At 36.7% G+C, this 16,495-nt stretch overlaps 1 protein-coding gene across 1 annotated transcript; it reads right to left on the reverse strand.

Moving 5' to 3' along the window:
- Positions 1–3,321: 3,321 nt before the first annotated feature.
- LOC133847662 (transient receptor potential cation channel protein painless-like) lies at positions 3,322–5,655 on the reverse strand. The gene is made up of 2 exons (XM_062282843.1): positions 4,245–5,655; positions 3,322–3,789 (listed from the first exon to the last, which is right to left on the reverse strand). Exons 1-2 carry the CDS (start codon positions 5,652–5,654, stop codon positions 3,322–3,324), a joined length of 1,878 nt encoding a protein of 625 aa, XP_062138827.1. The 5' UTR covers position 5,655.
- Between the last annotated feature and the right edge of the window lie 10,840 nt (positions 5,656–16,495).

Consider the following 16,495-nt stretch of genomic DNA (forward strand, 5'->3'; position numbering starts at 1 on the left):
TTGTGCTGCGTTTTTCATTTTCGACTTTTACTTGCCATAATTTCCCTCGAGTGCGCCACTGAGAGAGATCTCTAATTGTTTTAAACGAACTTTCATCAAAGTTGATGTACCGCAAAATGTTTGCAACGCGGCTCTGAAATTAATATGTTGTTTAACGAGTATTGTTTTACAAGTTGCGCCGCATTGAATGCGTTTCAAGTGGAAGTGGAAATGTGGAGAAAATTGCACTTACTTTTCTTGCACTTGCACTTCAAGTCGATTTGAATTGTTTTCAGAGTTTCGCAAAAGAATTTTTACTACTAATTTAAATGTATAAAGTGAATTGTTAAATGAAATTGGATTCTTAATTTTTTTTATGTTTGGTATGCGAGTTTAAGGTGCGAGTATTGGCTGTTGAGATCTGAGGCTTTATGTGGCTTCGTATGCCTTGATAGGTCTACTCATGATCCTGCTTTTCGTTAAAAGAGAAGTGAATGAAGTTTGTTTATTAATCATTTATTATTTCATTACTTAATCCAACCTATCGTAAGCAAGTAAGAAATCTACAGTAGAGTATGCTCGAGTAAAAGCAAAACAGTGAAGTATTACTTTTCAAGTATAACTAATTAATCTGCAAAAATACTTAAGTATACCGAAGTCTACATTCATATGACACTATTGTAATTATTTCATCCAACCTATATCAAATAAAGCGTGAAATCAGCTATGCTTTGATTTCCATTACAAAGAAGGTTTCCCATTTTATGTCATTAAGACAGTATAAGTCAAAAGAAGAGAAGTAAAGGCGAGTTCGTATAAACATATAATCCAGAAAATGCGACATAATCAGGACATGACTGCAATGCAGTCATAAACTTGCACCAAATATCAATTTATACACTTAATTAAGCGCATATGTGACTGCGCCATTTTATGAGACACTAATGGACAGAGGGAAGCAAATACACACACACACATACACTCATGGCATCGTTTATATATGCCAGATTGATCTATACACAAGCACAACACACACACACAAACAGAGCTCAGAGTCAATTGCAATTTTATGAGCTGTTGAAAATGAAGTGTGTTACTGAGAGAAGCGAGAAACGCGAAACGAGAGGCGAGAAATGGAAATGGAGAGAAGCGAGAAGCAAGAAACGAGAGACGAGAGACTTCACTTCACAAGCCATTACGCTGATTGGCTTTTAATGTTTATCAATACATTACGCAGTCAGTATCAAAATTGCTATCCTCTCTGACTGACGTTGAGAGAAAGGCCTCATTTCATCTGAGGCGTTGACTTGACTAATGCACGGGTTGAGGTTGCGAGTTGAGGTTTCTGTGGCTTACCCAGCTACGAAAAGAGACAAACTGCTTAAAAATTCACGTCCTGTTGATACTTTGGTTTGCCTTCCCTTGCATTCTATTTTTCGCTTTTTGTTTTTGGTCCTCACTCGTGTCGTTTCGTGTCTGTGGCATATAAATTTCCATTATCACATGCTAACATTTAGTCCAGCTATTATTTTCATACAAAAATTATAAGATGCAGGCAGACACAAAGGCCAGAGACACGGACCAGTTTCAGTTCATTTTTGTGGAGCAAATGTCGGCAGAGTCCTCAGAAACCATCGCCTGTCCTGGACTGGGGCCGAAGTGCATTTTTTTTACTGCAATACATAGTCCTGTGCATAATTTATCTGTCAGCGAAAGTACTATAGCGAGTGCAGGAAAAGTAAACGAAACCAGAAGCATTTTTATACCCGCTACCCATAGGGTAGAAGGGTATTATAACTTTGTGCCGGTAGGAAATGTATGTAACAGGTAGAAGGAGGCATCTCCGACCCTATAAAAAAAATATATCAGTATCAACAGCCGAGACGATATAGCCATGTCCGTCTGTCCGTATGAAACACTGGATCTCAGAGACTCTAAGAGCTATAATAATTCGACAGCATTTGTTATGTTTTCCCGGAGATCATGTTTGTTTCATATTTTTGCCACGCCCACTTTATCCCCGGCAAATCAAAAAAATCAAATGACCAGCGTAATTTTAAAGCTAGAGCTACGAGTTTTGGTATATACAATAATAACAATAGAAGTTGTGATTCTTGATTTCGAAATTTGGTTGCGATCAGATAAAAGTTGTCAAATAACTTAAACAAATACTTTTGTATGGGCAAAAACGCCTACTTACTTGGGATGTTAGTGACAACGAAAACGAGACGAAAAGATAACGTAGAGAGTGATGACGCGCTGATGAGTTCTTGATTTCAACTGTCTTTATAATTCTATGCTAAGTTACATTAAGCCTAACTTAACTAGAGCGGCGAAGCGAGGCGAATTCGCTCAGAGAGCAACAAACGAAAGCTTTATTGCGCTCTCGCTTCCCCCTAATTCTAACAACTTCATTTGGTACTTCATGCTCTTAACTAATATCAATCAAATGCGCCAACAGAACCGTCTTTGTTATATTTCGAATGTTGTACTATATCGATATGCAAAATATACATTATTATTATTAATAATTATTATATATATTATATCGGTATATTTTGAGAAGAATACCGCAATTTTTTGCTTTTATTCAAAATAGGTAGCGGCTATGGAGCACACTCGACTGTAGCTTTCTTACTTGCTAAAAATAGGTATGTTTAATGTATTATACATAAAAATATTATCTATAATGCGTTGAATTTATAATAAACTTCGCCGCATTACCTAGTGTGTCAAGTGCAGTCCAGCGGAACTGCGATTCCAACAGCACAGACTTTGAAAAGGATTCTGTACCAGATAGGCGAAGTACTAAAAAAAGAGTAAAATTTCACATGTCTGGAAGTATTTCAAAAGATCAAGGGAGAAAAGCTTGCCAAATGCCTTGACTGAGGTAATGAGTACGAGTATGTTACAAGACAAGCGTCAATACGTCAAAATTTGTATGCCGGGAAATTTGTATATCGGAGACAATCGATGACGCTGTCGACACTATCGATTGGTCAAAATTGACTATAGTCGAATATCGACTAGTATCGATAGATCTCCACCTCTAAATCATTTATTATATCAGTTCAAATTGATTAGTTTATATGAATATTATTTCAGTTCAAATTGATCTAAAAATTTATTATCCTAAAATTGCAGTGAATGTGCTGTGTTTGTTACGAGTTAGGCTATACGCACAATTTATGAGAGCTAACATCTTCCTTGATGAAATTTAAGCCAATATGAGATTTTTAAAGTGCAATTTTTAATGAAAGAAGAGAGATAATCATTATTGGTTAATAGTAATGAACAAATTAGTAAATCTTTATATTCTTGCTTTTATTTATTGTTTGGTAATTAATGATTGGCTGGTTTCTTTAAGTTTTGGTTTTTGATCTCCATCAACAGCATCCTGATATCCTTCTGTCGTTGTTCATTGAGATCTTTTTTTTCCTTTTCTTTAATAATTTTAAGAGCTCGGGCAACAGTCTGATTTTCAATTGTTATATTAAATTGATTCAAATCCTCCGTCTCATGCATTTCAGATTCCATAAATACTTGACTTCCGAGGACATTATCTCCTTCATTCGCAATACATTCAATACTCTGATTTCTATGCCTCTGACTGTACACCTTCGCCCGATTCTTTTGTTTTGGAAATATGGATATATAGCTATAGGTATCTGCATGGATTCTCATTAGTTTCTTAACGAAGCGAATCACACGTTCCATTCGAGGCGAACTCCAGTCCAAGAGTTCTTCATAATTGTACAACACATTTGCTCGACAAATGGCAGCATTGATTTCCACTTGATCCCGAATAGTCTTTGAAGCATAAGAGAAATAATAAATAGTGAAATAAGCATAAGTCAACAAAAAAGTTGTATACGGTCGTATAAATAAAAGCTATAAGATAATAAATTAATAAATTGAACAGATATATTTTTTAAAATATACCATGGAGTTTTTTCAGTGACACGGATCGACGGGCATAGCTATAATTTCTTGGTTGTTGACGCTGATATTTTATGGATATAATGATAATGACTTCTTTAGCCTGTTATATAGATTCCCTGCTGCAATAAAGTCTTAATAATCTGCTTTCCTATGAGGAATGGGAATAGAAACACAAGTTTTTGTGGAAATACTCAGACATGTCTGGATACCGTCTTTGAATTTCTGAGACAAACACTTCTAAACTAACATACGGGCAAACGAGATGACATGTCTCAGATTACGTAAATAATATATTTACTTATGGCACACTGAACTTCACTAACCTGCGTATCGCCGACAGCCAGGCCGCCCAGTAAATTGGTCAGGACCATGACCATAAACATGAATATGATCACCACAAAAATACTGAAATATCCATTAGCGTCGATATTATCATATTCACCGTTGAACATAACAATTGTCTTCAGTAACGATAAACGGAGTTTCGCAAAGGAGAGACTGAAATCTTTAACTGTTGAGTTCGCTGAACCAGTTAAGTTCGCTGAATCCATAGTATTGGCTGAATCCGTAGAATTCGCTGAATCCGTAGGGCTCGGTTTGGAAAACAGTACATAGAAGCACAAGCTGAAGCTGAACAACAGCATGGAGTACTGCAACAAGCTCTTTGCAAAAGTACTAGCCACCTGGCGCAGCATAAGCATGTGGGTCGATATGGCACGCACAGGTAGGGCACTAATAACATCAATCAGCTTGGTGGACATCAGCAAGATGGCGAAGACGGTAATAATCCTTTGGTTGTCATCTCCACACTCGATGTTTGTGAGGATGAGCATAAAAATCAGAATAAAATTGATTAATCTGCCCCAATGTTTGGCTATCGCAAAACAAAAGAGTTCCACAATGAGAAGATAGCCAATCAGCACTTGGAACAGACTCTTAACAATCCAGATAGGAAGCTCGTTGTTGTGACGTTTAGGGAAACGCAAGCAAATATGGATCCACAAGATCAAACTTAAGATGATATTGATTATTAAGTGGGTGGTGATAAAGATGGTATTAAGTCGATTCCACTTCAGCTGCAGGAAGCAGGTGATCAACGGATGCTCCAGCAGTGTATACAGCTCATTCGACCGGGCCATGCAGGCAATGGGAGCAATATCGAGTTCGTTGTTCTCGTTGGTCATATTCAGAAAGTTCATTATGATCTCGTAACCCTCATGACTGGTCTTCCCGCCTCGCCCAGTGATGCAGTAATCGAAATGCTCCTCCAGAAGCTTGGCATCCATATCCTCGATCACAAAGCGATTGTTGTCATTGCGCACTCCCAATCTGGCGCCCTCCCTTAAGAGCACTCTTATGGCAATCTCATTGTGGCAGAGCACCGCATAATGCAGAGGCGTTTTGAGCTCATTATCGAAGTCATTGATATACTGCCGCCGATATTTAAGCCATTGCAGCAAACATTCCTGGTAATCGTGCCGCTGCAGGTCATTGATCAGTGGTTTCAATTGCACCTGTTTAATCATTGTTTTTAAAAACGTGCTCTTGGGCACCGTCATTAGAAATTTGCTCTTAAGCAATTGAAGAGCAGTCGACCAGTTACCAGCTTTGACAGCCAATTCCACAACATACCCATTTTCCTGAGGCAAATTATTTTCCAGGGTGGCAAGCAGTGCTTCGAGTGCATTCTCAGTATGCTTTGTGATGTGCTCCATAAGAAAAGCTCGCAACATTTTCTTGTTATCCCAGTTTGTTGGGTATAGCTTCAGACTGTGGAGCATTCGCCAAACAGGCTGACTGAGTATCTGACGCACTAGGAGATGGTAGAGCTGGTCACTGCTACCATCGAGAGAATGCATCAATAGAAAATCGAGTCCTTCGAGATAATTGAACCGACTGAGTTCGGGCGCTTTTAGAAACTCTGAGATCAAACTCGTTCGTATTTCTTGCGAGATTGTTTCGTTGAGTAGCACTTGTTGCATGAGAGATTTGCCATCAGAATCAACAATATTGGGTGAAGCACCTATGTCCAATAGAATTTCAATGGCCATAGTGAGACTGGGAGCATTCTCTTTTTTTAGGCTTTTGATTAATCTACTTAATGCTGTTTCCCCCTCGTACATATGATCAACATCGACTTTGACGTTGCCTTGAGTCACCAGCACGGAAAGATTGTCAAAACTCCATGAATCGATTGCATAGTGGATGGCAGCTTTTTTAAGCTTCGGATTAACCTATTTAGGGTTTGACTTATATATTTTTAAATATTAATCACTATCTTATTCACTTACGTAATTGGGATCGCAGTTAGCACGGAGACACACTCTTATAAATTTAGCACATCCTTCTGTTGATAGGGCCTTCTCAAAGATGGTCATTTGATTGTCCTCATCCCTGAAGTTAGGATGAGCTCCATAGCTGATGGCATCTAGAAATCCAATGAAATTTCCAGCTTCAAGTGCATCCTTTAGCTCTTGCTGAGCATCGAATTTGCCCTTCGCCATTCCTTGTTCTTTCTCAACTAAAAATTAAATCCGTAATAAGCTAAAATATATGGAAGTTAGCATGGGGGTAAATTCTGAATCATTCTATAAATTTTGCTTTAGGGTCATATCGGTTTTGTATACCCTAAAATTTAGTTGATGAATATGTATGAATACATCTGAGTGCATTTTGAATTAAATGCTGAACGCGTTATATTAAAAATTGTATTTATATCATTGACAAGTAAAAATAATAAAAAAAAATAATGAATGAAATAATAAAAACACAACTCCATAAAGGTGGAACAAAGTTCGCCGGGTCGACTAGTTGGTATATATAATTCAATGAGTAATCAGTACAGTAATAAAATAAAAATAAATTCTAGATGCGGGATGCAGTGAAATTTCTCTTGGCCGAACATTAATAACATTTAATAATTAATATTGTTATTTATCGTGTCGATCAAAGCAACCATACATACATACAAATATATGCAGGTATGGGTGTACCTGGTTTGCGGGCAATACAGCCATATGAAATTTTATAATTAAATACAAATTTAAAACTATAATTTGCCTAAATACGTTATAGACATGCATTCTTAATTGACTGACATTGATATTTTGTACAATAATCATGCGGTACTTGTACTATGCGGACCTCGATGTCAGAAGAAGTACGGAGCAATCAGTGGATGGATATCGGCGAGGCTGTAGGACGCATGTGTTTCTTCGTCAGAAACCAATGTTATCTCCAGCCTTCTTGAAAGCAATTCTCCTTCGCTCGGTGAACGTCATGCAGCTGTCTCTGGCTACCAAGATATTTGCCGTCGTTTATGCAGATCATCTGTTTGTGGTGTAGAACCAGCTAATGCGGCCAGCAAAGCTGTGACGTCAAGCTTTTTGTTTTTGGCCGTTAAATACTTGTTTTAGTGTGGGGGATATTCATCTTTAATCAATTTCAGATTTCTCCGCATTTTTTTTTGTTAACAACGAACTAAGTTTTTTAAGGTTAAGGTTTTAACTACGTTTTAAACTTCATTTTTATACCCGCTACCCATATGGTAGAAGGGTATTATAACTTTGTGCCGGCAGGAAATGTATGTAACAGGTAGAAGGAGGCATCTCCGACCCTATATTCTTGATCAGCGTTAATAACCGAGACGATCTAGCCATGTCCGTCTGTCCGTATGAACACCTAGATCTCATTTTATTCATTAAGAAACCCAACTGGGAAACGCTCAATTTCAATACTATTTTAATCTATTTATATTATCATATTTAATAATAATGTAGTTATCTTGCATTTTATTCTCTAATTTGTATATACCTTTTCTAGAAAACAACTGTTAAATAATAGTCTGGTTAGCTTATAGCCACACCAAAGGTCTCCGGCAACATGTGCTGTGTGGACTTAGTCAAGTCATCAGAATGTACAATGGCTTGAACTACAAAATGAATCTCTAATTAAAATATGTAAAACAACTTCATGTTAAATAGTAATGAAGAGAAAATTTTAAATAATAATCGCTCTACAACATCAAATAAATTAATCAGTAATTCCGTAAACTCTTTCGATTTATCCCATTGTCCGCGCAGTGACAAAAAAAAAAAAACTATGGCAACACTTGCAACAGCAACAACTGCTGCTGTTGCTGCTGTTGGCTGCCCGGCTAGCTGGCACATGCATCATCATCATGATGAGGAGGCATCGAGGCTACAGAAACTAAATCCTATTATGAACTTTGAGCTTATGAAAAGACTTCAAGCGGCGCATTGTCTGCCGAGCTGCACAGGCGAAATCGCAGACTGAGACCCCTATGTGTGCTGGCAAATGCTGCTGGCAACGTTTACACTTCTGCATAATTAAGTTATGTGCACAATACACGAATACACTCACACACACAGAAAGAGTGAGCGGGAGAGAGAGAGGAGGGGGAAAATACCTTAACGTTTTTGCCATTAGCCACTGTTTTTCATTGCGCATACGCCGTGTGAGTCACAGTTGGTATGCTGTTTGGTCGCACAGCTGCTTAGGCATCTTTAATTGTAATAAATTGTTGCAAAATTAGCTGTTGTTGCAAGTTTGTTTAAAGTTACACAACTTAAAGCTACCCCAAACAGCAGCTGCCAATTGCGAATGCAGCTGTCGGCAATTTTGCAGAATTTCTTGCTTGGTTTTGCACAATTTCCGTTTGCAATTTATCTGAAGCATAGCAGCCAAGTTGTTGTTGTTGTTGTTGTTGTTGTTCCTGGTGGTATCGAAAACAATTGGCAGCTAATTTTGCGCAAAATTTGCAATTTTTTATTTTCATCGTGTTATTGTTGTTGTTGCTGCTTTTGCTTGCCATCCGGTAATGAATTGAGTACTGCAAAAATTGCACTGGATCCTTGCCAGCAGCTCTACCTCAAACTTTGCCACCATTTCATCCTTTGCTGAGACTCTCAGCTGCGCTGTTCTGTGTTCTGGGTTCTGCAGTCATGGCTTTGAGTGTCGTAAAATGCAAAATAAATTTCTAATGAATATTGAAGTGTGAAATTTGAATTGATTGCATTTGATTTGCGGATTTATAGCTGGATATTTACATTGTGGTAAAATCAGTGGCATGTCTGTTTCCACAGCTGGACAACTCAAATACTCGATTCAATTGAATTGTTAAAACGGGTAAGCAGCTTTACTCAATTTCCCAGCTACTTTCTCACAAAGTATTGCAACAGCTTTTATGTTATTTAAGCTACGAATTCCGCATAAGTTGAATGCCAATGTGGGTTATGCGGCATTTTCAATTGCAATTTTGGAAAACAATTAATTTTCAATAAATGGAAATTCGTCGTATTCCAATAATTATTTAATAATAAACCTGTTTGTGAGTATTCTTTATTATTATCGAATTTAATTTTGTTGCATTTATCTGAAAATATTCGTGCATGCTGTATAAAACTGAACATAACAGTTTAATAAACAATTTTCTTTTTCTTTTTCTATGAAGTGTGGTATAAAATCCATCTTATCTTCGTCGCCAAGTTACATCTTCTGCGTTGCGAAGTTTCCAAAGCCATTATCCTTTGAAAGTTAATTATTCCCTTTCCGCCCCCGCAAATCGAAGAAAAATTAAAAAACCAAGCGTATATATAGTATTGTTATAGACAATAATAACTATAGTAGTTATGATTCCTTAAATTTAATTCAATCGCATAAAAATTGTCGAAGTTATGAAAGAAATATTTTTTGTATGGCAATTAACGCCAACTGATATTGCTTTGGCTGGCAGTCTAGTATATTTTGTTTGGGCTTGGATACTTTTCAGTATTTTAGTTTTATATGAATTTGCTGCTTTCGCTGATTGTCTATTTAAAGTATATTTTGTTTTCTTTAGTATATTTCGAATATGTTCCTACATTGATATATTAAATGTGGTATTCCGTTTATTTCAGTATTTTTGCGGTATACTAATTCTAAAATACCGTTCTGTTTTACTTTTATTCAAAATGCGTATCGGGTATCTCACAGTCGAGCAAACTCAACTGTAGATTTTTTAATTGTTTTTTTTTTTTGGTATTATTGTTTTTATTATTGTTATTATTTATTTAAATTTTTCTTGTATTTAATAATTATTTATTAACTTTCATGGAATACATAAGAGACTACTTCATTGACTGGACTGAGTTTGGAAATGAAATATATTTAATTTCCCCAGAAAATTTCTCAGTTATCGTAGGCTTAAAGCTAAATCATTTCAAATTGTCTAATTTTAGAGAAAACAAATCAACACCAACTTCGTGTAGCATTTCAAATAATTTATCAAATAAATTATAATTTAAAATTCAACAATTCATGCACGCAACTCTAAATCTTAGAGTCTGTACTAAAAGGATTAAGCTTAGTGAAAGATCTGCAGGCCATACAACATGAAACTAAGTAAAACCAAATACCAAAAGCAATTCAAAGCCTGCCTTTATGTTGCAATGCATGAAAGTGGTTTTAATTCAAGCGTGTTATTCTTGTAATTCAACATTTAATCTGTATACTCGATATACACGTAGCTTGAACTACTTAAAAACCTTAGAGTATAGAACATACCAATTGAATTGCCAAAACCACATCGAACGGGTCGAGGAGCTGGGCCATTATCTTGGCATTTGCGATTGCCGCATAATTGCAAAACTATTACAATTTGCCCATTTCCCAGCAAAATGCAGAAATTTGTTCACTCTGGCAAAGAGTTTAATTGAATTATGTATGCGGCAGTTTTTGGGAAACGGAAGGGAAAGAAGGGGAAATCCTTGGCAAACTTGGCACGGCCACAAACGAAATTGTTGCCAAAACCAAAAGAGATTCCTTCACAATGCCACAATCCCTGTGCCTTGTTTAATAATTTTATAACAATTCTAACGGCGGCAAATTCAATTTTATTCAATATTATTAGCTGCGAGGCGTGTTCGTCCTGTTTCGTCCTGTCTCTGCCGCCTTTCTTCAGTTTTGCGGTAGCCAAGTTTCGCTCTGTTTGCCACTTAACCGCAGTGGAAGCTGGTTGCCATCTCGACCCTGTTCGAGCCTTGAGTTGGGGATTTGGGATCTCTGGAATCCCGTGCAGCATCTGAATCTCAATCTCTAGGTGTAGGCAATGTCCGTATGTGGTCTCCGGCTAGCTTTCGTTTGTTTGACTTGCTGTTATGCCAACTTGGCACGCAAACTTCTCACAAGTTTGGCTAGTTAAGCCAAAAACCGACGGCTGCCTGGCTGCCTGGTGTATATGGAAATTGGGTCGCAACATCGTTATTGTCATCATCATCATCATCATCGTTAGCATCCTCCGTTGGCTCAACTTGGCTTGGGTTTCGACCGGGGCAAGGCCAAGACGGCAACTACAATGGCAACTTTGTAGCCCTTGTTTGGTTAGTAATCTACTTGGGGCTTTTCAGTTGATGTGGAGCACACATCTCCACACCCATACCCTCACACACACACACCCATACACATACATAGTTTATTGAAGTATGCATATATTTGTATGTTCAACACACACGCTTTCATACTGGGCGCTCCTCATGTTGATATTGTCGCGCTGTTGGTGAGAAGTTGAGAAATATTCCCAAAGGGTTAAATTAGTTAATTTGCTAAAGGTTAAAGACATCTTGTCCTTTGTGCTCCCGATACAGACTCATTTATAATACATATGTTACAATCTGGCAATTTTATAGTCAAATTTATCGTAATAACAATTAACAACACAAAATATAGAGCATACGAGGAAATGCTTTTATCAAGAAAGACTTTAAGCGGCGCCACAAATTTTTGAATGTGATTATTGGATTGTGGATAAAAATAATACTAAAAAATAAAGAATTCAAGCAATATTACGCAGTTTTTAAGTTGAGATTAATACTCTTAGAACATTCTTTTTGGAAGCAACAATTTATTTTCCTAATATAAAAAAATAAGAACGTCTTGAGCTCAGCAAAATATTTTTATTATTATTATTTTTTGCAGCGGAAGCAAAGGACTAAGTTCGGTAAATATTGAATACATTGAACTATGTCTTAAAAATATGACTGAAACATAACAAAAAAAAAATAAATCAAGCATAATTTTTCACTGAAAACGCAAGACTATATTAGAATATGTTAGATCCCTTTGAAAGTGGTTTTTGTTTGTTTGCTTGACATAATATTGACTGTTTCTAGATTCTTAAATATCAGCCATATCATTTTCTACACTGATGACTTAAACACCCTTTCAATTAACTTTCAGAATTCATTCCAAGCTAAGCAAACTTAAAGCCCAGCTCAGTTACTTTGGTTAGCGTTTAAATGCTCATTTCAGGGAAACAGCTGTTTTAGGTTCTCTGGCTGCTTTTGCTGAAATCCGAGAGGCTCACAAATTATATGTTAATGCAATTGTAATTGATACAAATTTGATTTCGGCAAAAGCAGAAAAATATGTTGCTGGCTTTCGTTGGAGTTGTTGTTGTTGTTGTTGTGGTTCAGCGTGGCATTGAAAATGAGAAATCATTTGGCATGGAATGGTAGGTGTGGCATATGTCGGCATAATGTGGCACACGTGGCAAGCAGTTGGGCGACTCTTGGCAGCTGCCAGTTGCCTGCCACACAGTTGCCAACTGTGGGTGGGGGGACGTGGGTTAGAAAGAGTCGAGTTCCCTTTGACTTCCTTTGCTTCCTCGCTTTCATTGCCTCGCTGCCAGCGAACGCGAGCTCTCAAGATAACGTAATAATTTATATGAACTTTACAGGGTCATTAATTTAAAGCTTATTCAGTTGTTCAAGATTTATTAAATTAACTCAAGTTGTGGCAGCCAATGGCAGGAGAAATGAAACGAATACAGTCCACGATACTTTCTCGACTCGGTGAGTTCAGGTCGATGGGTCACAAGTCAAACACGTATGTACGTAAAACTAACAGATTGTTGATTTTGTGCTTCACATTGATAACGATGAATTATTAAGAGATTATTTGCCAGGGGCAAGAGAGTCAATGTTAAATTTGTTGAGGTAGTTCCAATTAAATATTATCGGTCAAATTTCACACACAAACATACTTCAAAAATAATTTTATTCGTTAGGTAATTGAGAATACAAAATTGGGAAATATTTAAATATATAGTAAAATTGATTTTTTGAAAATTATTTCTTATTCTTTAGTTGTCCTACACTAACTGCGTCCTACACTCGACTATGAAATAATCGCCACCAATTTTCAATCAAAAACACGGTGATATTATTCTTTAAATATACCAAATAAATTCAAAATATATTAGATATATTAATATACTATTTCATTTAAAATATACCATATAAAATATAGAAGGTAATATGTAATAAATCTATCTTAAACGAAAACCACAAATAAACAACTTAAATATAATTGTGCATTTTTTTTTCATACACGATTTGCTTAAGTGAATAGTCAATGTTGGTTTTCTGCCCATTAAAGATTTTCGATAATATTTTAGCTAGAGTTTGCCTAGTCAATATAAATAAATATTCGATTATTTGCATTCATCTTCAAGAGTCTGGACTGGACTGAAGTTTATGCCAAAACCACTGGCAGTCATGTTGATTCAACGAATCACTGGTTAAACACAATTAAATTAACTGCATTGTAATTGTCTGAAGTCAAAACGAATAATAATAAATTTATTTTCTTGTGGCATGTGATGATGACGGTGGATGTAGGGACGGGAAGGGAGAATAGGGGATGCAGTCCAGAAACCGCAATCCAATTTATTGCTCTTGACCGCGACTAGGATTTGGCTTGTTGATGCTGCTGCTGCTGCTGCTGCTCCTGTGTTTCCTGTGCTGCAGGATGCCGTCTGCCTCAAAATTGCAATTTACGTGCTACGTAAATGTTACAACAATAACACAGGCAACAACAAGAAAACCAACAACAACAACAAGAGCAGTAAATGGGAAAGGTAAGTTCGTGCCAGGCAACATTTGATTGAAACGCTGCAATTTGGCGGGGTGCCGGATGGGGAAGGGGGATGATGGGGATGGGACGAAGCTGAGCTAGGAGAAAAGGATACTTCATAGCGTTGTGAAGGTTTTGTGCAAATGGTCGGGAATTTCAGGAATATTCATAGCATTGCCAACGCTTGACTGGCAACAACCACAAAAATGCATTGAATTGAAAATGTTTGAATTTATATTGCAAGTTTGACTTGATTGAAGCACTTGCTATCGTTTCCTTTTGACAGTGCACCAGCCACTCCAAAAACAACTCCCCTACCTTTCCCCAACAGGAGATGAATACAACAAATAAAGAAAAACCCGAAATCCTAGATGAGAATTTGACTGAATGAAATGGAATTCGGGGACGCCTTCTTCTAACAAGCTGCGTCAGATTGTGGATTTGGCTGACACTGAAAAAAACCTTGTACAAATCGCAAATCATTTGCGTTCGTCAGGATTTCTTAATAAATTAAGGCAACGGTAAGTTAAAAGCTTGTTGAAATGGTTTAGCAAAGGGGACAATTAAAATGGAATAATCATATAACTTTTGAAATGTACTAAAAACAATACATCTCAATATATATTAATTGGATATTTATAAATTATATTAATAATTTCTGTAACAACAAATGAAGGTCCTTGAATTTAATTGAATCAATAAAATAAGTTGGTTTTGGTAAATATGCAACTTGGGACTCACAATTTATTTTAAGCAAATTTTCTTCAGCTACCAAAGTAACAACTTAATATTAAGAGCAATGGCAAGGAATATAAAGAGCAAACTTTCTGATTTAAAATTTTTAATGCAAATTAATGATTATTGTAAAAACAATTATCGAATTTATTCAAATAAAATTAATATTTTTTTATTATATATCAATAAAATTAATTAATTTATTGGTTGCGGCAAAAAACTTTTTTTTGAGCGCTGATTGGATTTTCTGTGCAGTGCAAAAAAAAGTAGATTTTTAGTTTACTTTTGTTTATAGAAAAAGCAGACTTGAGGTTCGGACTCCTTCTTCTATTGATATTATCGGTATTTCATATGCAGAATATTTCTGATGAGCTTAATACCCTATTTAGACCAAGTGCATCTATTTTAAAGATGCGATTCACCATTCATATCAGAACCAGCCTTTAAAGCGAATGTCTCAAAATAAGTAAGAATACTATGTATTCTAAAGGACCAGCCATTTCTCTAACTTCTCAAAGTAGTAACCGGAAAATAAACTCTCTTATTGAGATGGCAGAGAAATTAGATTGGAGAGGTTAGAGTATTGATAAGCAGGAATTTTAGCTTAATTTTTTAAGTACAGTAATCAAAGAAACATATTGTGACAAATTCAATTTTATTTTCCTTAGTTCTAATTATGTTAAAGTTATGTTACAATATTTCTAGCCTTGACATTCTATTATGTGCCCAGGCCTTCCTTTTACAATTCACGTATTCTTTTGACTTTCTTAGGTTTTTTGTTAAGCGTACTACAATTACAATGGCTATGTGCACATAATTTGTCTGACCTTTATAATTGTATATATCAACGCTGATGTCAACGTCAGCGAAATCATTTGAGTGTGACGTCAATGGCAATGTTGAGTTTTATGGTCAGTGGGCCACGCCGCAAATCCTGTGAATAATAAAAGTCGCAATTTAAACATTAATTAGAGCCATTGAAGCGGACTCATGAAATACTTGCATATTGATGGAAGTCGATTCCAATAGCGAAGGACAACACGTCGAGCATATCAAATGCCAAACACGTACCTATAAAGCAAAGACGAGGCGGATGCGGTTGCGAATGCGGTTGCGGATACGCAGAAAACGACAATGAATACTAGAGAGATTTTTGCCTTGGCCAGAACATGGCTCAAACTAACCACAAGACCAAAATCCGTTGAAGAAGTTTACAGCTCAAGAGAGAGAGAGAGAGAGAGAGAGTGAGCGAACTAGAGTCGCACATTTAACGCCATTCTATACAATGCGTTGATTTTTACGACATTTCAGCTGCGATTTCCATGCACACAACTTTTTCTCCGTGGCTCCAACTGTGAACTCCATAAAACTACAAGATACGAGTGTTACCTGCTGCAAAAAGTTCGTTTTTTTTGTTTTGGCCGTTCAATTCCAATAAACTGGCTGGCACAATATTAGTTTTTATGGAAAAAGTAGAAAAAACGAACGATGAAAAGAAAGAAAGTTTGCTAACAAAAGCAAAGCAAATATAAAACTGAAAGAAAAGAACAAAATGCAAAATCATTTAGGTAAACAGTGAGTGACTTTTACAGAGTTTGCCGCGACGCCAACCAGAACGTATCCGCCAGATACAAGCCAACAATCTACCTATAGTACAGTGCAAAAGTGATAGAGAGGGAGAGAGAGGAGAGAGAGAGAGAGAGAGAGAGCGAGAGTATGCCAAACTTTGTGCTATGTGACTTTCAGAATTTTTAGTTTTGATTTCAAGTTTGCCATGGCCTGTTGTCAGCTCTGAGCTTGCAGCTTAGCTGAAAATATTGCAACTTGCGGCAAAGTCACGTGCAACTTTACAGACATTTTTGGTATTACGCGAAGGCAAACGCTGCCTCTGCCACGAGGTGCAAACTGCAGCAAATGTCCTTCAAAT

This window comes from Drosophila sulfurigaster, chromosome 2L, assembly GCF_023558435.1.
Source record: "Drosophila sulfurigaster albostrigata strain 15112-1811.04 chromosome 2L, ASM2355843v2, whole genome shotgun sequence".
Lineage (NCBI taxonomy): Eukaryota > Metazoa > Arthropoda > Insecta > Diptera > Drosophilidae > Drosophila > Drosophila sulfurigaster.